General features: G+C 39.6%; 1 protein-coding gene across 1 annotated transcript in view; it reads right to left on the bottom strand.

Moving 5' to 3' along the window:
- The window catches only part of KLF12 (KLF transcription factor 12), a 233,940-nt gene that overhangs the window by 18,265 nt on the left and 192,485 nt on the right, over nucleotides 1-23,190 (bottom strand). Inside the window, exon 6 of the mRNA XM_087967505.1 lies at nucleotides 10,913-11,070. Within this exon, the coding sequence (XP_087823631.1) occupies nucleotides 10,913-11,070 (158 nt within the window). The remainder of the gene's footprint in view (nucleotides 1-10,912; nucleotides 11,071-23,190) is intronic.

The raw sequence follows: 23,190 nt of genomic DNA, 5'->3' as shown, positions 1-23,190 counted from the left end.
TTTGTGTTGCCTGTGGTGGCCTGAGCACTCTAACAGTGGAAAAGGACTCCTGAGCTCCATTTTCAGCTGTGACAGCCTCCTGTAACCCTCTGCCAGCGAAAACAGAGCTTGTGGGACACGAGTGGCCCTCACAAGCTTTGTTTTAGGGTGGGACGGCCTCCTGCAACCCTTTGCCAGCAAAAACAGAATTCATAAGGGCTGCATGTGGCCCTTGTGAGCTCCATTTTTGCTGGCAGAGGCACCACAGGCTGGTCCATTGCTATTTCCAGGGCAGCCCCATGGGCCAGATCGAATCACGTTGTGGGCTGGATCCAGCCCCAGGCCTTGAGTTTGACACCCCTGTTCTAATGTAATAACTTAAAACAATTTGCCTGTAGCAGAAGGAAATCCAACGTGGGCTCAGTTTAGGATTTGGATTAAACAACCAAAATGGCACCCACTGCCCGCCAAGCTGCAATGTTCCCAGATCCATCAGAATACCCCATTCCGCATCCCATCTGCTTCCACGCACACACCTTTTTTGTGTAATGGTTTGGCTAGCCTCAGGATGTTCTCTTTCAGCTCGGTTGAAAGAAAAGGTTGTTGTGGGACAAAGAGGTACGCTGTGGCCCACATGAATTTGTGGAACCTGCTCTAAAGAAAGGCAGAGAATCTCTAGAATGAAGACCAGCCCTGAAGGATTAGCAGGAGAGAATGACTTGTCTCCAGTCTGTCAAATCAAGAGATTAGCAGGCAAGACAATTTCTAAAAGCTGAGTAGACAAAGCGTATTAAGACAACAAAAGGCGCTTAAAGGTCACAGAAGAAGGAGAACTACTCCTGTCTCTGGCCATGAGTTTTACCTGGACTCCCATCTTTTCAATGCACAAAAGTCTGAACAAAGACTAATGACAGGTGCCATTTCTTATTCAAATAATATCTGGAGTAACCATGGCGTCGCAGGAATGCAAAGTTTGAACAGGCTCAGACTAAACAAAATGCTAACTCCTTTCTCCTTTCAAGCAGCATCTCAAAGGTATGAAAAATGAGACACGAATGGCACGGCCATCGCGCTCGGAGCAGAGACTTGTGTGCAAGCAAATCTATAGTATCTATAGTTCTACACCTGCCATGTAGAAACAAAAACAGACCATGACTGTCAGAAGGATGAGGAGAAAGGGGTGGGAGAAGGCTAAAAGCACAACTCAGAGCTCAATTTGTGTCCCAATTTTGCAAGAGCGAAGTGGCTGCTGGTTCTTCTTTCTTTAGCTTGTATTGTTCTGACCTAGGCTTCACAAAATCACAAAGCAGACTCTTCGTCCTGACAAAATCCCTTTTTATTAGGCTAATGTGAATTCCTATCATTCCCATCCAGCAAAGTCCCGGCAAACAGTCTTTCAAGGGTGAATTGCAACCAAAGATCTTATCAGGCTTGGAGAGTTACCAGGCCGATAGCTTCCAAGCGCAATGCTGTACAAGAAAATACTTGGCAAGGAGTCTCTGAGAGTCACGAACAAATTAAACACACTAGTCACACTAATTAAACAAACTAATTGTCTCCCTTTCACTCCTCTTTATTCCCTATAGGAGGGGCCATTCACCGTCCACCTGTGCCTTTACCCCCGAGTCGATCCTTGTTCCTTAACTGTTCCCTTCTTCTGGCAGCTCTGCACATGCGCACATAAGGAACAGGCTCCAGCTATTCTTCTGCCCCACTGATTTCTGACTCCGAAGGCAGCTGATAACCGTCAGACGGCCCTGGCCCCATTTCTGCTTCCGATGCAGAGCACTAGTCAGAACCTTCCCCAGACTCCAGGACTGGCCCATGTTCCTCCCCAACCTCCTCACTCTCTGAGTCTGCTGCCAGTTTCCCACTCATGTTCTTTAGCTGTTCTGAAAAGAACTGTGTAACATTGCAAGGGTACCACAATGCTGATCCTGTGGGATCTGAAAACTTAGACTGAATTTGCCTGGGTACTATCAATTTTTTCTGAAGTGTCTGCAGCATCTGCTGTTGTGCCTGAAAAGAAAAGGACTGAGTTCAAATGTAAATTTTTCCCCAAACCCCCAAAACTTTAACCTTAGACTGTCTACTATTGACCTCACCCCTTTCCTAAGAGGTCTGTAGGGGGCGTGCATAAGCGCCCCAACGTGCCTACCGTCCCTGTCCTATTGTTTCTTTTATATATATTTTTATTTTTCTTATATGTATCCATGTATTCATATCTATGTTTTTACTTATACCTATTATCTTGTAAGCAATTGACAAATAAAAAAAAATGGATCCACTATATTTACTTCTCTTCTTTCCTTCAATAGAAGACACAGTCAATAGCTTTAGACTAGAATACAGGTAGTCTGCAATGTACAACAGTTCATTTAGCGACCATTTAAAGTTACAAAGCCTCTGAAAAAAGGGACTTATGACCATTTTTCACACTTACGACCATTGCAGCATCCCTACGGTCCCATGATCAAAATTCAGATGCTTGGCAACTGGCTCATCTTTGTGACCTTCTGACAAACAAAGTCAATGGGGCATCCATCCATTCATCTAACAATCGTGTTACTCACTTAACAAATGCAACGATTTCCTTGAGGACTAGGGCAAGGAAAGTCATAACATGGGGCAAACTCACTTTACAAATGTTTCACTTTGCAGCATAAATTTGGAGCTCAGTTGTGGTCGTAACTCGGGGACGACCTGTATTACAGAAATGACGTTGCTGTAACTTCTACAAGTTTGTATAGTTCAGAGTATACAAGGAGAAGGAGAAGGCCGAAGCTGCCCAGGTCTGAAATCTTCCTGCCTGGTGTTCTTTGGTGTCCTTTTTCCACCTGCCTTCTCTATGGGAAGGAGTCCCAAAGTTGCCATGGAATCCCTTGGAGGAGGAAAGAGTGGCTGAGGAACATGGGTCCAGGAGTGAGATAGTTCCTAACAGTGAGGGCAATTAACCAATGAAACAGCTTGCCTTTAGAAGTTGTGGGCACTCCATCACTGGAGGTTTTGAACAAGAGGCTGGACAGCCACTTGTCTGGAATGGTATAGGGTCTTGAGCGGTATGGTGGTTGGAGTAGAACAGGGGTCACCAACCTTTTGGACATCAGAGACCACCAAACTCGTAATTTTACATCCCGCGGACCAGAGACCATGGGAAAATCCCCCAAAAAGTGTGCAGGAAAATTCCCCACCCTGTTTTCCTACCAATTGATCATTCTTTATTTGGGATCACAGGATACTGTCTCCATCTTCTTTCTCAAGGGGAGAGAGAGAGAGAGACTTTTGGCTTCATGCAAAGAAAGCAGCAGAAGCAGCAGAAGTCTTTCTTTCTCTCTCCCAATCTCTGATAGAAATGAGTCTTTGTGAGACTAGTCATGCCGGTGCAACCTCTTGGAGCAGGAGGCCTTGCAGGGTCCCAAAGACTCATTTCTGGCAGAGTTTGGGGGAGAGAAAGAAAGACTTTTGCTGCTTTCCTTGCGTGCAGCCAAAAGCAGAAGAAGAAAGAAGCAGAAAGAAGCAGCCTGGTGGCCAGGCAAGGCACGTGGGGCAAGTTCCCCACCTCTGCCCTTCCCCCCCTCCCCTCATACCTTGTGTTGTTTGCAATGCAAGCGACACAAGCCTTGTGTTCCCATGGGGCATGTGGGCGGGGGCAGCCTTCTGTTCCTGCGCAGCCTAGATTAATTGCTTTGGGGGCGGTGCTTTGGGGGTGACATTTCTCTGTGGACCACCAAAATTTTCTCCCGGACCACCAGTGGTCCCCAGCCCACTGGTTGGCAACCACTGGACCTCCAAGGTCCGTTCCAGCTCTATTCTGAATTGAGTGAGATGGGCTGGTTCGGTTTTATGCAACGTTCTTAAAAATGGTCACAGGGCTGTAATAACTTGTGTGAAAATACTGAAGTGGCTTGACCAGAGCAGGACCTGTGAACAAAGCCTTCATGTTTGAATTTCTTACTCTGAGGAGTGCATCTTTCAGGTCTGGGCTACAACTCAAACTGATCATGGAAGTTGTCCCTCTCTTTCTGGTTGGAAGAACTGCAGCCTGTTGGGTTTTCAGGCCGTAATGTAGTTTGTCAGAACCTTTGCTCTGAATTCTTGCTGAGATCTTTATGTCACTTCTCGTTCGCTGAATCTTTCACTGTTACAGGCTAGGAGCATTGATGATGCTACATAAATAAAATGCTCCTTGTGAAGAATACTGCAACGGAACTGAAAAAAGTTAATCCTAACGGCTCTTTTAAATCAAGATTGGCAGGAGAATCTGCCTTAATATCTAGTAATTTTACCATTATAGCTGATGGTGAAGATCTCTGCTTCTGATAGGCTCCATTGTTAGCAATGAAAAGTATCTGCAGAGTGAAAGCAACCAACTTTGTTTTACTATGATGTTTAGCAAAAAGCCACTTAAGCATTGTCAGAAGGATCAATTTACTTCTAATCTCCAGCTGTGGGTTATTAATACATATTGTTGCTCAAGGTTTGAATTTGTACTTTTTCAAGAAGATTTTCAAGAATTTGGTAGGTTTCTTTGAGTAGTTTAGTCTTTCTGTCCCTTTTTTCTGTCTTCACCAGAAGCTATAGTGGTAAAAAATACTATCTATTAAGACAATCCTGATTTGAAAGAACAGTTAGGATTAACTTTTCAGTTCCATTACAGTATTCTTCGCAAGGAGCATGTTATTAAATTGACCTTAAACTATAAGGGTGATGATATTTCTACTTTAATGGTGTGGGATGGGGTTGTGCCAAAAAGACAATATGCCATATATGTGTGTGTGTGTGTGTGTGTGTGTGTGTGTGTGTGTGTATTATATCTACTTATATATATATAAAACAAAGCTGAATACCATACATATAAATACCCGCGAAAACTTAAGAAAACATAGATAGATAGATATAGATGTAGATATAGATATAGTTATATATAGTTTGTTTTCTTAGGTTTATATATAGTTATATATATAGTTATATATACTGCATATAGTTTATATATATATATATATTGTTTACAACTATAAATACAAAACACGTGCAGCCATTTTGGCATTACTTTGCCATGCATACCAAAGATGTAGTCAAACCCATTAACATTTGATTTTTCCAATACTGTACATAAACCATTCTTGCTGAGGTCAATACATGTATTATTAAATATGTTGTACCTTTACTGTGGCCTTCTGTCATTATTCCCAACAGGAATAATTCTGGCTTAAATTGAATGTGTTCTCCCATCATTTGCTCTATTCATGCCTGTATCAATTTCCAATATTGTCTTGCGTGGTTTTGATCACGTTGACTGTGGGAATGCTACAAAGGTTGTAAGTGTGAAAAATGGTCATAAGTCACTTTTTTCAGGGCCTTTCTAACTTTGAACGGTCACTAAATGAACTGTTGTAGGTCAAGGCCCACCTTTACTACCTGTATGACAAGGAGCTCTTCCTTCCCACAAAACAGGCAGGACCAATAGAGACACATTTTGTGCACAAGTCCTTGGGAACCCCTTTGCCTAAACTTCCCAAATTACTATTAGGGTAGTAGTCACTTTTACTAATCAGTAGAAACTAAAGCTATGCCGACAAAACTATTCGTAATAGTTTCTCCTTTCGAAAGAACATTGCACATTTTTTTAATTCACATCTCTTCCACAACTGATTTTACATGTGACGGAAGAATATACAAATGAGAAAACAGTAGGCAGGATATTTGTGACTCATAATTCCTCACTTATGGAGGGGTGTGTGTGTGTATATGTGTCACGCTTGTTTAGAAGCTGTTTGTTGTTAGCGTGCACCCTCTGGTGGATCAGGTGAAACTTACAAAAGCAGGCATCGCTCGGCCCCAACCATCTGAAGGGAAAAGAAAGCAATAGCAACAGCCCTTAGACTTATATACCGCTTCACAGTGCTTTTACAGCCCTCTCTAAGCAGTTTGTAGAGTCAGCATATTGCCCCCCAACAATCTGGGTCTTCATTTTACCCACCTTGGAAGGATGGAAGGCTGAGTCAACCTTGAGCCACTCAGAATAGCAGCAGAACAATTAGTTTTGTGAAGCCATGTGAGCTTGGGGTTAGCAGGCCTTCTTAACTGTCTGTGTTAACTCTAACCCTTTTATGGTATAGCAATATCATGTTACTCATGTCACAAAGGCTTGTTCATAGACAACCCCCATCACAGACAACCCTCATCAAACTTGATTGATCTTTAAAAAGGATCAGGAGGATCATAACTGGTTAGCACTTAAATGGGAACCAACTCTCTGGTCTCTTGACAAGGAAACTAGATGGACATGTCAATATCCATAGGGCTGTGAAAATATGTACAGACCCCTCACATCCTGGACAGAAATTGTTTCAACTTCTACCCTCAAAATGACACTATAGGGCACTGCACACCAGAACAACTAGACACAAGGACAGTTTTTTCCTGAATGCCATCACTCTGCTAAACAACTAATTCCCACAACACTGTCAAAGTATTTACTAAGACTGTATCACTATTATTCTTTTCATCCTTCCTGTTAACTATCTCCTCCCACTTATGACTTTAACCTTGTTACTTGTATCTCTCTGATTCATATTGTTTCATTTGTTTCCTAGTATGATTTGATTGCTTACTTAGTAACCTATGACTGTCACTAAGTGTTGTATCTTATGATTCTTGATGATTCTTTTTATGTATATTGAAAGCATATGCACCAAAGACAAATTCCTTGTGTGTCCAATCACCCTTGGCCAATAAAGAATTCTATTCTATTCTATTCTATTCTATTCTATTCTATTCTATTCTATTCTATTCTATTCTATTCTATTCTATTCTATTCTATTCTATTCTACTCAACTCTACTCTACATTAAGAGTAAAAAAAAAATCCCTTAGCTAAGGATGTCTCTCATACCAACAGAACAACAGAATAAGAGAGCTGGGAGGGACCTTGGAGGTCTTCTAGTCCAGCCCCCTGCTCAAGCAGGAGACCCCATATCATTTCAGATAAGTGAGCGTCTAGTCTCTTCTTCAAAACCTCCAGTGATCGAGCACCCACAACTTCTGGAGTCAAGCCATTCCACTAATTAATTATTCTCACTGTCAGAGGAGTTCTGTGTGGTCCTCCTACTTGGAGAAGAGGGATGGAACCTTACAATTTTCGGCATGTGAAAGAAGACAACTTTCTAATTAATAGGAATCCCACCAGTTTCTTTCAGAGGTTTGAGGGTCAAGTTCTTCACCCATTAGACAATGCTGCTTTGTAGTTCCAGGGAGAAGCAACTGGTGCTTCTCTGGAGCATTTCAGGGGCGGTCCTCTGATATTACAAATATATTCAGGTGCATGATTGTTTTGGAACATACAAAACATACTCCTTTGTTATGTAACTTCCAGCAACGGCTCACCTACAATCCCAGATTGTATACAAGACTATAGTGAAGCAACAGAAGCTTCGGTGATCTGTTTGCTTTTATTTCTTCTTATGTGCAGAGCTGTCCTAATTCATTTATCCCTGGTTCATAAGATACCCCAATTGCCTTGGATCATTAAAAAAAATAGGAATGAAAAAATAAAGACAACAATAGTTTCCATACACCTGAATCTACACCATTTGTATGGGAGATATTCTAAAATTTAGAATAGAATAGAGCTGGAAGGGACCCTGGAGGTCTTCTAGTCCAGCCCCCTGCTCAAGCAGGATAACCTATACTATTTCAGATAAGTGGCTGTCTAGTCTCTTCTTAAAAACCTTTTAAAAGTCTCTTAAGACTCTTCTTAAAAACCTTTAAATTTTCAGCATCCCAAATGGCCTACAAAAGAGAAGATAACCTCTATTGTCTTTTTTTTTTTTTTACTATGAACACACTGGCACATATTAAAAATGAAATTCTGCTGCTTGCTCTCAAAAGAAAGTATCTACCTACCTACCTACCTACCTACCTATATCTATATCTATATCTATATCTATATCTATATCTATATCTATATCTATATCTATATCTATATCTATATCTATCTATCTATCTATCTATCTATCTATCTATCTATCTATCTATCTATGACACACACACACACAGATAGATAGATAGATAGATAGATAGATAGATAGATAGATAGATAGATAGATAGATAGATGATAGAGAGATGATAGATAAATAGAGGGAAAGAGAGATCAGGGGTATCAAACTCAATTTAATTGAGGGCCGCATCAGAATTGTGTTTGACTTTGGGGTGGTGGTGGAGGGGCATGACCAGGGTCAGCATGATGTCACTTGTGTTGGGGGGCACCTGTGGTGGCCTGAGTGCTCTGCTAGTGAAAACGGGATCCCGAGCTCCGTTTTTGTCTGAGACGGCCTCCTGCAACCCTCTGCCGGAGAAAATAAAGCTCAGAGGGCACACATGTGGCCCTCACGAACTCCGTTTTCGCTGGCAGAGGCACCGCGGGCCAGTCCTTCACTATTTCCAGGACAGCCCTGCGGGCCAGATCTAAGCACCCCGCAGGCTGTATCTGGCCCACGGGCCTTGAGTTTGACACTCCTGATATAGATGATAGATAGATGATAGATTGATGGATATAGAGATAGATACAGAATAGATATATGTATATGCACACACAAATTAATCACTGTCCATTTTGAATACATAGCGGAAAGGGGAAACTTGGAGGTCCACAAGGTTGATGTTATATGCAACAAAACTGTGACTGAATCTGGACGTTCTGCTTTGGATGCCACACAGCCTCTTCCCAAAAAGTAACAAGGTTGTAAAGAGGACGTGTGGCATCCCAGACAATACTGTAGACCCTGCTCAAGCATCACTTATATGCTGTACGCTAGAATTGAATATATTTCCTTTTAATCACTTAACCCATGGAACATTTGTACAATGCTGCATATGACCTTTCAGCTCATTAGGACATCTTTAAACATTTTGGCCTGGAAAAAAATGGAGTCGTTCAGATCTAAGCAAGTTAGAGTATATTTTAGTAGGAACAAGTCTGCTCACTGACTCGTTTATTAGATTATTATCCATTTTGACTACATGCACTATATTTAACAAGAGATCCTTATTTAGGCTTTGTTAATCTTTTGTCCCACTCCCTACCTTAACAAGTTCCTACCTGCCAACACAATTCTGTTTTATGAGGCCTAAATAAAAAAAGGCAGCTCCCTGAAGACTTTTTCCAAGTTTGAGCACTCTGACTCTCAAGCACAGAACTACTGATATTTTTTTTTTACTTAATTGGCTGTAAAAAGACTGCTGATTGTGAAGCAAACTTTCAAATGCAGGTGATTAAAATAATTTTATGTAACTCATGATGTTTTCATGAGAGACTTCTGGTAAAACTGCACTGTAGGATTGGCAGTTGGGAGTCCAACACCTGTACATCAAATGAAACTCTTCTGAGCCAAGGAGGAATTGCAATGCACAGGACTGCTCAGGAGACAGTCTCCAAGGGGAGGCCAAAGCATCCACAGGACCTGGAACTTATGGAAGTTCTTTGTTCCTGCAGGGTAATGCAAAGCTGTTAGAACCCAGGGGCACAGGGATGGGTTGCTTCATGTTGATCCTTTTCTATCACGCCATCATGGGAAGTTCATAACTTTTCTGGTTTTGTAGGAGGGAGTGAGGCTAACCACAAGGAGAGATACAAGCAGCTTTCTTACACATGAAAGACCTGGGGGCTTGCCATTCTTTTCCGGTACAAAGTCTCCAGCTCAGATCTTGTCTGAAAAGGACCTGGGAACGCAATGTTCAGTCTCTGTGCCAGGTCACCTTGGGGTTCCTGGAACCCTATCAAGGGGACCCATAAAGAGCAGAAGAACTAGACTGCTTGCCATCTATGGCACCCTTCTATGCAAGGGTGTTTCTGGCAGCCCAGCTCCAACTCAGGTCCTGATGGAGACAGAGATGAAGAGATTACCCAGAATCCCTTCCAGATTGAAACACTGCTCTTCAGTAGCCCATAAGAATGTTCAAAGCCCACCAGATGGAAGGAAAATCTGAGAGTTTTTGGTTAAAGGGAGCCAGCCCTGTTGGTGAAGGACACAAGAAGCAACCTCAGACATGCTTCTGAAAAGAGTATAATTTTCTTTGTGCATCCTAGCTTCCTTCATCTAACTGTGATGCTAATGATACAGATGCACTGAAAGGACCTGGGCCCCTTCTGATGGCTCTATAAAAGCATCCTAAGGTGAGCCCACCTGAGATCAGTCAACCATGTGAATGAGCAACCCTCACATGACATAATGCAAGTAGTCAAGCATGTGTTTTAACAATGGTTTTTAATCAGTTACAGTCCCGAGGTTCCCGCTCCTCTCAAAATACCATCCTATCTGGAGAATGCAAATCCATCCAAAATAGCCAGAGGTTTTTCAATATTGCCCAAAATCACTGCTGGCTATATAAATTTGATAAATTAATGGATGATAGATAGATAGATAGATAGATAGATAGATAGATAGATAGATAGATAGATAGATAGATAGATAGATAGACAGACATTTTTAAAAAATTGGGGAGGGGAGTCCTTCTCAGTGCCTGGAGGAATAGATACAGAATGGATACCCATTACATCTTTTTCTCCTGAATTGAACTGATGACCAACTGGAATGTCACGTCACTAGAGATAACCATGAAGAACCCTCTAGAGCAAGAAAATCACAAGAAATTTATCCAGATTGTTGACTGGATTTGAGCCCTGCATCTTTGTTGACTGTACACATCCTGTTTCCCCACCTTTACAGAAAAATACTGGAACTGAAGAAGTGTTTCTTATTATGGGAAATGCCTGGGTTTCTAGGATTACATGGCAGGTGGGAATTATCAAGAGAACTGCACTGTATGGAATTCTGTCCAGCTCATCCAGCTGCAATCACCACTCAATTCCTGGCTGCAAAGGTTCACTAACATCACACATATTTATGGCACCAACATCGCTGGAGCTGCTCACCTGTGTGGGTCCTCCGATGAGCCTTCAGGTGGGAACTTTTTGTGTAAACCTTATTGCACCCTTCAAAATCACACCTGTGGATGCGGCGCTTTCGAGAGTCCGGCGATTCAGACCGTCTCTGGCGTCTTGTGCTCTCAATGCTAAACGGTGAAATTGAACTGTGAAATAGAAAGAAAATAGGAAGTTAATTCCCTTTCCACAGGTAAATCCTCAAGTGGTCTCAATGGCTCTCAGAAAGAGTATTTTTTAATATATATATTTATTTATAGTTTTTTCTTTGACATATGTAAGTGCTTAGTGAACAGTGTGTTGTCTGGGTCAATTTACTTTATACACAATATTAATAACGACACTAATAATATTGTTGTGATGACCCAGGGTGTGGCACAAAAGCAACAAAGTCACAAAAGTAGGTAAAGTCCCTTTAATTCCTCCAACTTGACCTCCAATGTTCAGTTATCATCAGCTGGAGTAAAAACACTCCCAAGAACAGTTTTTAAAGGGAAGAAATTTAGTCTGAACCAAAAGTACATATAAATTATAAATAAAAACCAACACAAACCACACTGCAGCAATTACCAAGATAGGACAGGATAAGGAATTGCAGAACTCAAAAGATAATGAAACACAGACAGTTGGGAGGACACCAGAACCCAGATAGGACTTGACAAACAAAGATAATGCATGCTTTGCTTTCATCAAGTTTCTGTGCACAAACCCCCTCTTTATCCTGTTTCCCCGGCTGCAGCCAATGAAGGGAATCAGGGCCTCCTTCTCCCCCATAACCCACGTTGCTCCCTTATTTGTTCCTCACCGCGTGCCCTAGGATGCAGAGGGGGTGGGCCTAGGTCTTCCTATGAATGCCCAGCCGGACTGTGCCCTTCCCCAGTTTCCTCCACAGCCACCGGAGCCACACTCCCACTCCCTGTCAGCTGTTCCACCTCTCCCTCGGAATCAGACTCCAACAGGGGCATGACAACTGTTTAGGTATATACATGATGATAATCTTTCAACTTCTAACATTTATGTATACATAGTAATTATAATATATCATATTATGTGGCAGTATACATAATGATATTTTCCCAATTTCTACTTTTTACCTCTATTTTCTAACCCTTAATAAAGCAATTCCCATATTAGGAAGTATCATGTATCCATCATCTCTTGTTCTTTTTAATATTTCAACTCTTCTAGGCTTTTGGACAAATCTCAGAGAGAGTACTTAACAACCAGATGACTGCGAAGAAATCGGATCCTTCCATCCCTCCCCACCATCCTGCCAGAACTGATGAGAAGTGAAACCAAGAAAGTATTTTGAAAAAACACCTTTGGGACAATCATGGCTTGGAGGACTGAGAATTTCCACAGACACTTTGCTCTGAGACAAATGTGAGATGGGTGGCAAAAGACAGAAAACTTATTCGGCAAAGAATGAATACAAATCGCAATATGGTTTTCATTGACTCTTCTTAATACTCTCACACTTTTCCTCAGCACACTTCTCTTTAATGACACAGAGTCCTGAAACGTATGGATATGTGGCACACACCAGGGGTGGGATTCAACTAGTGTAACAACCGGTTCGGTGAGCGTGCACTTTGCGTGCGTGCAGCATTTGCAACTCACCTTCTGCTGCAAGCCCTGTGTGTAAAACAGCTGATGCGCGGCAATCCACTGTGCCGTGCGAAGCAGCTGAGCTGGAAAATCTGGAAAGAAAGCACAGATGGGTAGGAGGGCCCAACAGCTGATAGTCAGAGCGAACTGGTTCGCTCCCAGTTGATCTTTGGAGCTACCAGTTTGCCTGAACCGGGTTGAACCAGTAGAATCCTACCCCTGGCACACACCACCTCACTTTGTAAACCTTGTCCTGGGTCACTAATAGATCATCCTCAGCTTATGACCCCCCATGGAACCCAATGTTTCTGTTCTCTAAGCGAGACAGCTGTTAAGTTAATTTTACCTCATTTTACAACTTTTCTTGCCACAGTTGTTAAACGAATCACTGCCGTTGTTCAGTCAGTAACACGGTGGTGCAGTGAGTCTGGTTCCCTATTGACTTTGCTTGTCTGAAGGTTGCAAAAGATGATTACATGACCCTGGGACACTGCAACCATCATAAATATGAAACAGTTCCCAAGAATCCAAATTTTGATCATGTGATCATGGGGATGTTGCAATGGTTGTAAATGTGAAAAGGGGCCATAAGTCACTTTTTTTCCGTGCTGTTGTAACTTTGAAAAAGTCACTAAACAAACAGTTGAAAGTCAAGGACTATGCGTAAATTTTCTCCCAAGTTCCTGCCACCTTGGGAGCTAATTTTATTCAGCCCAAAGAGGAACCTACACTTGTCTCTTTCTCTGAAGCCTTTACAACATAGGTGTCAATCTCAATTTCACTGAGGGCAGCATCAGGGTTGTGAGGCGTGGTTGGGGCCGTGGGCATGACTATGGTGGGCACGGCCAGCTTGATGTCACTCATATCGGGGCACCTGTGGTGGACAAGTGTTAAGGCAGGACTTCCCTCAGAGCCTACCTCCTTCTCATAATCTCCTTCCTTCCTTCCCTCCTTCCTTCCTTCCTTCCTTCCTTCCTTCCTTCCTTCCTTCCTTCCTTCCCTCCCTCCTTCCTCCTCCTTCCTTCCTTCCTTCCTTCCTTCCTCCCTCCCTCCCTCCCTCCCTCCCTCCCTTCCTTCCCCTCTTCCCTTATTTTTCCTTCCTTGCTCTCTTCCCATCTTCCCTTCTTTTTCTTTGTCTTTCCTCTTACCCTTTTCCTGTCCCTTCTTGCATGCTCAAATGTAAAAGGGAAAACATTTCTCCTTTTGTTTTGTTTTTAGTTTGTTTTACTAGCCCTCTGCCAGTGAAAATGGAGCACATACACACACACACACCAAGCTCCATTTTCGCTGGCAGAGGTACTGAGGGCTGGGTCCTTCTCTGTTTCCAGGCCAGTCCCATGGGGCCAGATCTAAGCACCCTGCAGGCCAGATTGGGCCCACGGGCCTCGAGTTTGACACTCCTGCTTTAGGAGAATTACAGATCTTTGTGTCCACATGTCTGTTCTTCTCTGTAATAATAATAATAATAATAATAATAATAATAATAATAATAATAATAATAATAATAATAATAATAATAATAATAATAATAATAATATTCTAGCCATCCCCAACTTGGGCCTTGTGCATGAATTTGGACTGCAACTCCAGATGATGGGCACCCAATTAAAGACAGAGGGTGTGTTCCATGGCCATTTTTAATTATATGCAATAACTACAGATAATTGTTTCAAGCTGAAGATTTCCATTCTTCCACTAGATGGAGAAAAAACCCTTCAGAAGTGTGGAAGATTCCCAGCAGCCGCTGAACCAGCTTCTCTCCCTCTTTTAACTTACAACATTTATTTTCCTGCCAAAGGTTTCTTCCTTTGTTTGCCTGATGAAATCACCTGGATTTTTCACAGGCTTTGGTCCCCACAGGTGATACAAACAATGGTTTTACTGCTTTAAAACCTGTCGTGTGTCTGTCTGAAGAGGAAAACAAATCTTTAAACAAATCTTTGTGTGATTACCTTTTTTTTTTTTTGGCCAAGGTTAATAATAAATAAAATATAATAAGGTCAGTTAGTTTTGGAGGAACAAACAAATATGTGTTTCCTACAGAACTTTGGTTTCATCACAAAGCAATTTATCTTCGCTCGCATTTAGCAACACACAAAACTTTAACCAAAACTGGATCTTCAGTGCAGCAGTCGGATCCTACTTATTCCACTACCGGTTCAGTGATCATGCGTGCACGTAACATGTGCACACCTAATGCATGCATGCAGCTTTTCCTACACCAGCTGAGGCCTGAACACCAGTCTGCACAGGCCTGCACACCAGCTAAGGCCTATGGGAGGGCCGATCCTGCACTTTTCTCTTCTTTCTCCTCTAAGCTGATTGTCAGAGGTTTTTTTTTTACTACCGGTTCAGCTAAACCGGGCCAAACCGGTAGCATACCACCACTCCTTCAGTGCAGAAATTCCAAAAGTGCTTTGGTGGGCCACATCTTCTATGGTACCAGAAAACAAATTCTTTAATTTGAATTACTGTCAAAGAAGACTCTTCCATCATGTCAGATCCAAATCGGATATAAACACAGAGAATTTTAAGAAGACAAATGCAAAGTTCAAGGCACGAAGACCATCTGGCCACATCTTCGCTAATAAAATGAAGCACAAACTCTAAAACGAAGTGTCCGCTGATATACGTGTAAAGGTATAAAAACAGATTTTTGCCCTACAAAAATCCAGATGACCGCTAGATAGAAAGAAAGAGGAAACATTTCCCACATCTGCAACCTTGTGGTCTCAGGTTTTTTTCACAACTGGTAGTCCAAGGAAGCAATTTTAAATTCTAAGCCCGGAGATGATTGCAGGGTTAGTCCAAAGCAGAGGTGGTATTCAGCAGGTTCTGACCAGTTCTGGAGAACCGGTAGCAGAAATTTTGAGTAGTTCAGAGAACCGGCAAATACCGCCTCTGACTGGAGATTTTACAGTATCCTTCCCCTGCCACGCCCACTAAGCCACACCCACAGAACCAGTAGTAAAAAAAATTGAATCCTACCACTGGTCCAAAGTTTGCTTTAGTATTTGACTTTAAGCATTTCTGGTAAGATGGAACAGTAAGTAAACCTGGATGTAACTACATAAAGACAGCCGAACAGCAACGGAGAAGCGCTTTGACATCTTACAGCAACCTCACTGACTCCATTGATATTTCATTATTCAGTAATCTATGATTCCACAGAGAAATCAACTGTACTTAAATATATTTGTAGTACTAGAGAAGAAAAAAAAATGCTAAAAGGAAATTTATCACTGCAGTAAGGTCTTGGGCATTATATTCATGGAACATGATGTTCCCAGATTTTGACCTATGGAGTAATCTACACATCTGGTACAAATTTACAGTGATATATATATCAAAACTGCATAGGTTTGAACAAAAAAAAAAAAAAAGCCGGCTCTTTGGGCACAGTCTCGTATAACGAGTGTTATAAATTCTCCAAAGTAGGACTAGGCAATTTATTACGATTTCTGGTTTGCCTCCAAGATCATGGAATCGCAAAACCCCCAAAGCTTGAGGCACATCATTCATCTTTTCACCTGGATTCCTGCAGTGAGAACAGGAATGAAAAATCGCCTGGTTGGGTAATCTCTTCTCCTGCAGTGCAGCAAGGACAGAAAGACAAATGGAAGGCTACACAGCCAATCCTGACAAAATCAGCCATCCTCCCCCTCCCAGCCAAGACCCTTCCTTGAAGAAGATCGGACTTGCTCCTGTTCCAATCTCATGGGGAAGCAATTTCAGTAAGCCCCGCCCTAGGTTTCATAATACTTAAATAGATGATATGCAGGGGGTTCATCTATCCAGGGGATAACTGTTTTTGCAATTGTTTTTATGGTTTGATTGTCATGCATGGATAGATAGATAGATAGATAGATAGATAGATAGATAGATAGATAGATAGATAGAATAGATAGGATGATGAAAATGGATAGATAGATAGATAGATAGATAGATAGATAGATAGATAGATAGATAGATGAGATAGATAGATAGATAGAATAGATAGGATGATGAAAATGGATAGAATAGATAGGATAGATAGATAGATAGATAGATAGATAGATAGATGAAATGGATAGATAGATAGATAGATGAAAATGGATAGATAGATAGATAGATAGAATAGATAGATAGATAGAATAGATAGGATGATGAAAATGGATAGATAGATAGATAGATAGATAGATAGATAGATGATTAGTTGGATAGTTGGTTGGTAGATAGATAGATAGATAGATAGATAGATAGATAGATAGATAGATAGATAGATAGAATAGAGAGGATGATGAAAATAGATAGATAGATAGATAGATAGATAGATAGATAGATAGATAGATAGATAGATAAGCAAGTAGGCAGGCAGACAGGAAGGGGTGGGTAGGTAGGTAGGTAGGTAGGTAGGTAGGTAGATAGATAGATAGATAGATAGATAGATAGATAGATAGATAGATAGATAGATAGAAGATAGATAGGATAGATGAAAATAGATAGATAGATAGATAGGTAGGTATAGATAGAGATAGATAGATAGATAGATAGATAGATAGATAGATAGATAGATAGATAGGTAGATAGAATAGATAGGATGATGGTAATAGATAGATAGATAGATAGATAGATAGATAGATAGATAGATAGATAGAATAGATAGGATGATGAGAGAGAGAGAGAGAGAGAGAGAGAGAGAGATGATGATGATGGTGATGATCGATGATGATAGGTGACAAGATAGCTAGCTAGCTAGATGATAAAACAAACCTCTCTGTCACCTAAAACAAGGACCAAGAAACAAAAAAGAAAAAGAGGAGAGACAAACTCTTGAAAGGACAGATTTGACTGGAGGTGACAATGCAGAGGAAAATCAGTCTCACGTGTCTCTTCAAGTCAATTCACAGAGGTATGTCAAAGGGTACCCTGTGTGTTGTGTCTCCATTGACAATTAAAAGTATATTTACTGAACAATGCCAGGATTTTGAGTTAACTAGCTTGCCTTTTATTTCTCGACCCCAGAAAAAAAAATAAACAAGGAAGAAGAACCTATTATTGACCTGGCTTTTTTCCCAAGGACAATCAACTATCTTGATTTAATTTTCAGCCACCTTTAAGGGCTCTTAATGCCTTGATTCCCTTGTTAGTGGTCTCCCAGGGAAAGTGTCTTCAGCCTCATTTGGAGAAGCATAAAAAGCTAGAGAATTGGACAACTCAAGCATCCCCGGTTATTGAGAGTGTCTGGTTCACATTATTATTACTAAAGGCAATGGAGCCAATTGCTGCATTTAAGGGCAGAGGAATTATTCTTTTCATACTTGGCACATTGCATGTTGGGGGTGATTTTATTTATGACATGAAACAAGAATCAGATGCTGGACGAGTTTGCTCATCCAGCCTTCTTTATAAACCAGTAGGACCCATTGTGAAACTTTAATATCATTCAATGAGAACAAATTAAAAAAAAAGATCAGAACAAGCAAAAGAGAGCCAGATCATTCCAGAAAGCTGTATGGATCCATGCCTTGGATGTGATTTTGCTTTGAATTTGATCCAAGGGGGTGGTAGGATCCCAGAGAACGAGAGATTAGAATAGGATAGGATAGGATAGGATAGGATAGGATAGGATAGGATAGGATAGGATAGAACAGAATATTAATGTGATTGGAAAGAATAAAATAGAATGCAGAATAGAATAGAATAGAATAGAATAGGGAATAGAATAGAATAGAATAGAATAGAATAGAATAGAATAAGGAATGGAATGGAATAGAATAGAATAGAATAGAATAGAATAAGGAATGGAATGGAATGGAATGGAATAGAATAGAATAGAATAGAATAGAATAGAATAGAATAGAATAGAATAGAATAGAATAGAATAGAATAGAATAGAATAGGATTGGAAAGAATAGGATAGGATAGGATAGGATGGGATGGGATGGGATGGGATGGGATGGATTAGAACAGAACAGAACAGAACAGAATATTAATGTGATTGGAAATAATAAAATAGAATGCAGAATAGTATAGTAATAGAATATAATAGACTATTAATGTGATTGGAAAGAAGAATATAATAGAATAGAATTCTTTATTGGTCAAGTATGCTGCTGACATAAAGGGAACCCAGCAGTTTTCCTGAGTTGGGGTCAAGAAAAGGGAAAAAGGAGAGACCAGGAAAAGACACAGTAACAGGTTGTATGACATCTATATGACATCTCTTCTTCCTATTTATTTATTGAGAATATTACTACATTGCCCAACTCAAAGACAAACCTAAACAAAAAATAAAAGCTTTCTTGAATCCTCAACTCTATGAAGCCATTTCCATCTGCATCAGAGATAATATTTTATTTAATGCTTTGGACACTATCTAGCAGGAGAAAAAAACTCTGAAGACCACTAACAAAAAAGAACCTTTGCAATTCCTCATTTATTCTTTACACAGTCCAAAAGGACTGTGCTTGAATCATAAATCCCCCACTAAATCTTCTTCCCTGTCCTCACTAACCAGCATATCTATAATTTCCAGGCTACAAGGTGGCACTTACAAAATCTTGTATTTTCAGTATGGCATGGTGACCCCCGAAGCTGAAAGGCAGGAAAAGGAGGCTAATTGGTAGCGTTAGAAGATTCCTATTGGGTCATTGGCTTCATTCTTGACGGTAGGTGGCATCACAGCCTCAAATTTCTCTAGCTACAATCCTGTCTCTACCCTTTGTTCTTTCTTCAGAAGGTAATTCAACTACATTTCTCTTGGTCTCCTCAAGAGGAAAGACACACACAAGGAAAGGTGTGAGAGAAATAAATTACTGCAGGTAAGATTCTTGGCTAATAGACATCTAGTTATCAATGTATTAAATTGACAAGATTTTTGAGTGATTATGAAATCAATGAAGAATAAAAGGAAAAAGGAGTCCTTCCTTCTTTCCTCCCTTCCTCCCTCCTCCCTCCCTTCTTTCTTTCCTCCCTCCCTCCTTTCCTCCCTCCCTTCCTTCCGTCATCTTGCCTAGTCTTCTGCATGAAAATTCTTCGTTTCCAGACATAAAATTCTGTATCACACAGGGAAGTCAATGAAATCTCAATCCTAAACAAGAATCAGCAAAGAGGAGTTATGAATTACTAATGTCTTAATTAGAGATAATGTAGCTTAATTAAAAATGGACTGCACACTGAGCAGATGGACAGGAGGAAAAATAGGAAGAGCATTGTGCTCAGAAAAGATTTCAAAAAAGTGTGAAAGGTAATACAAATAGAAAAAAAAAGAGAATAAAAGATAAATAAAGAAGTGACTTCCAATCTGCTTTACAGCAATTTTGAACTTTTTGTCATTCTTTGAAGTTCCACCAGAACTCTCTTCTCCCCATGTTCAAGCCCTTCTTAATCAAAAAATCTATAAATCGCCAAATTATTTTATTCCATTTTCAGCAAAAAAGAAAGTCCATAAGAAGTTCCCAGTCTTTAAGAAAAGTACCTGTTGTATTATCCTCAATCGAACAAGTCAATATTGCCATTTCTACAAATTCCATCATCTTCACAATCCATTCCTCCATTGTGGGTATTTCAGTATTTTTCTATCTTGGGGCATAATCTCACTCAATTCATATGGCAGAAAACCAGTGATGGGATTCAAATAATTTAACAACCGGTTCTCTGCCCTGATTATTTCTTCTAGCAACCAGTTCACCAAACTGCTCAGAAAGTTAACAACCAGTTCTCCCGAAGTGGTGCAAACTGGCTGAATCCCACCACTGCAGAAAACCCAAGACAGCCAGGATTTAATTTAACTTTTTGTGATTTGAAAAGAGGGCTAATGAAGTGGGAGGATGCTCGTTGCTGAATGGACAGATTCTTTATTTCTCCATAGATGGAGGATCAGATTTAGGATTCTGGTCTAAAATGTTACCCATGTAGATAAACATGGACAATAAAAATGCTGCCATTATTTCCTAAGGCAGGGGGCTTAGAAATAGCCCCTTAGTACTCAACAGTTGGATGTTTTTCTTTTCTTACTAAGAGGAGAACATTAGAATAAAAATGACTCCTTGATGACAGCCCCTCCTTTATTAGACTTTTCCCAGACAAGCTGAGGTCCATGCTCAGAAACATCTTGACAAATGCATTGTATTTGTCGTACTTACTAACTCAAAGCTTTTCTACATTTCTCAGGCACTCTAAGACAAGGCTCAGAGGAATAAGGCTTCCTTGATCTACTACATCCAGGAAGCAAGGTGGGGGGGTTTTTTTGTAAAAAAAAAAAAAAAAAAAGACATTAAGCTTGTACAATGTTTACAAGAAAAAGAAGTAGCTACAGCAGGAGGAAGAAGCCAAGAAGCCAAGATGAAAGAAAATCTTCCTTGCAAAGCGAAGCAAATCAAATGCAAATATTTGAGCTGTGGGATGATTTCCCCATATGTTTTGTTGGATGCCTGTTTGGATTTTGAAGCAAAAGAGGGTGGGGAACCCACAAAAATTGCTGACTCTGAATAAAAAAAAAGTCAGTGATTAAAGCTGAGCTAACATTTCTTAGAATGGATTTTTTAGAGAGGGTGGTTGAACTTTTCCCCCCTGTTGTCCTCCTCCTCCTCCTCCTCCTCCTCCTCCTCCTCCTCCTCCTCCTCCTCCTCCTCCTCCTCCTCTTCTTGCCTTGTCATGCTACATACTGTACAACAATACTATGCTTGGGCCTTATGGACAATCCAAAAATGTCTGTGAAAAAAGCAACAACCAGCAAACAAACCATCTCCACCTCATAGTTTATGGGCAACTCTCAGCTTTAAAAACAGAAAAAACTCTCAGGGAGGTTCTTTTAATCCTTTGGGCAATCATTAGCCACAGCCTTTGGTGCTTGAAGTCTGGGAGTACTTCATAAGGCCATTTTCATTACACCATAAGAAAATCCACCATCATTACACTGGAGGTTTTTAAAGAAGAGATTGGATAACCACTTGTCTGAAATGCTATAGGGCTTCCTGCCTAAGCAGGGGGTTGGACTAGAAGACCTCCAAGGTCTTTCCAACTTTCCAACTCTTCCCTTCTCCTATTCTATTCTCTCATTCTATTCTATTCTATTCTATTCTTCCATTCTTTCTCATTCTATTCTATTCCATTCTTTCTATTCTATTCTATTCTATTCTATTCTATTCTATTCCATTCTATTCTCATTCTATTCTATTCTATTCTATTCTATTCTATTCTATTCTATTCTATTCTATTCTATTCCATTCTTTCTCATTCTATTCTATTCTATTCTATTCTATTCTATTCTATTCTATTCTATTCCATTCTATTCCATTCTTTCTCATTCTATTCTATTCTATTCTATTCTATTCTATTCTATTCTATTCTATTCTATTCCATTCCATTCCATTCTATTCCATTCTATTCCATTCTTTCTCATTCTATTCTATTCTATTCTATTCTATTCTATTCTATTCTATTCTATTCTATTCTTCTCATTCTATTCTTTCTCATTCTATTCTATTCTATTCTATTCTATTCTATTCTATTCTATTCCATTCTTTCTCATTCTATTCTATTCTATTCCATTCCATTCCATTCTATTCTATTCCATTCTATTCCATTCTTCTCATTCTATTCTATTCTATTCTATTCTATTCTATTCTATTCTATTCTATTCCATTCTATTCCATTCTTTCTCATTCTATTCTATTCTATTCTATTCTATTCTATTCTATTCTATTCTATTCTATTCTATTCCATTCTATTCCATTCTTTCTCATTCTATTCTATTCTATTCTATTCTATTCTATTCTATTCTATTCTATTCCATTCTATTCCATTCTTTCTCATTCTATTCTATTCTATTCTATTCTATTCTATTCTATTCTATTCTATTCTATTCCATTCCATTCCATTCCATTCCATTCCATTCCATTCCATTCTATTCTATTCTATTCTATTCTATTCTATTCTATTCTATTCTATTCTATTCTTTCTCATTCTATTCTATTCTATTCTATTCTATTCTATTCTATTCCATTCTTCTCATTCTATTCTATTCTATTCTATTCTATTCTATTCTATTCTATTCTATTCTATTCTATTCCATTCCATTCCATTCTATTCTATTCCATTCTTTCTCATTCTATTCTATTCTTCTATTCTATTCTATTCTATTCTATTCTATTCTATTCTATTCTATTCCATTCTATTCCATTCTTTCTCATTCTATTCTATTTCTATTCTATTCTATTCTATTCTATTCCATTCTATTCCATTCTTTCTCATTCTATTCTATTCTATTCTATTCTATTCTATTCTATTCTATTCTATTCTATTCCATTCTATTCCATTCTTTCTCATTCTATTCTATTCTATTCTTTCTATTCTATTCTATTCTATTCTATTCTATTCTATTCCATTCTATTCCATTTTTCTCTATTCTATTCTATTCTATTCTATTCTATTCTATTCTATTCTATTCTATTCTATTCTATTCTATTCTATTCATTCTATTCCATTCTATTCATTCTTTCTCATTCTATTCCATTCTATTCCATTCTATTCCATTCTTCTCATTCTATTCTATTCTATTCTATTCTATTCTATTCTATTCTATTCTATTCTATTCTATTCTATTCTATTCTATTCTATTCTATTCTATTCTTCTTCTATTCCATTCTATTCCATTCTATTCCATTCTTTCTCATTCT

This window comes from Notechis scutatus, chromosome 5 (genome assembly GCF_049901735.1).
Source record: "Notechis scutatus isolate UNSWTSFEM ecotype Mainland chromosome 5, rNotScu1.2, whole genome shotgun sequence".
NCBI lineage: Eukaryota > Metazoa > Chordata > Lepidosauria > Squamata > Elapidae > Notechis > Notechis scutatus.
Note: the sequence above shows the minus strand (reverse complement) of the source record. Positions and strands in the feature narration are given on the sequence as shown.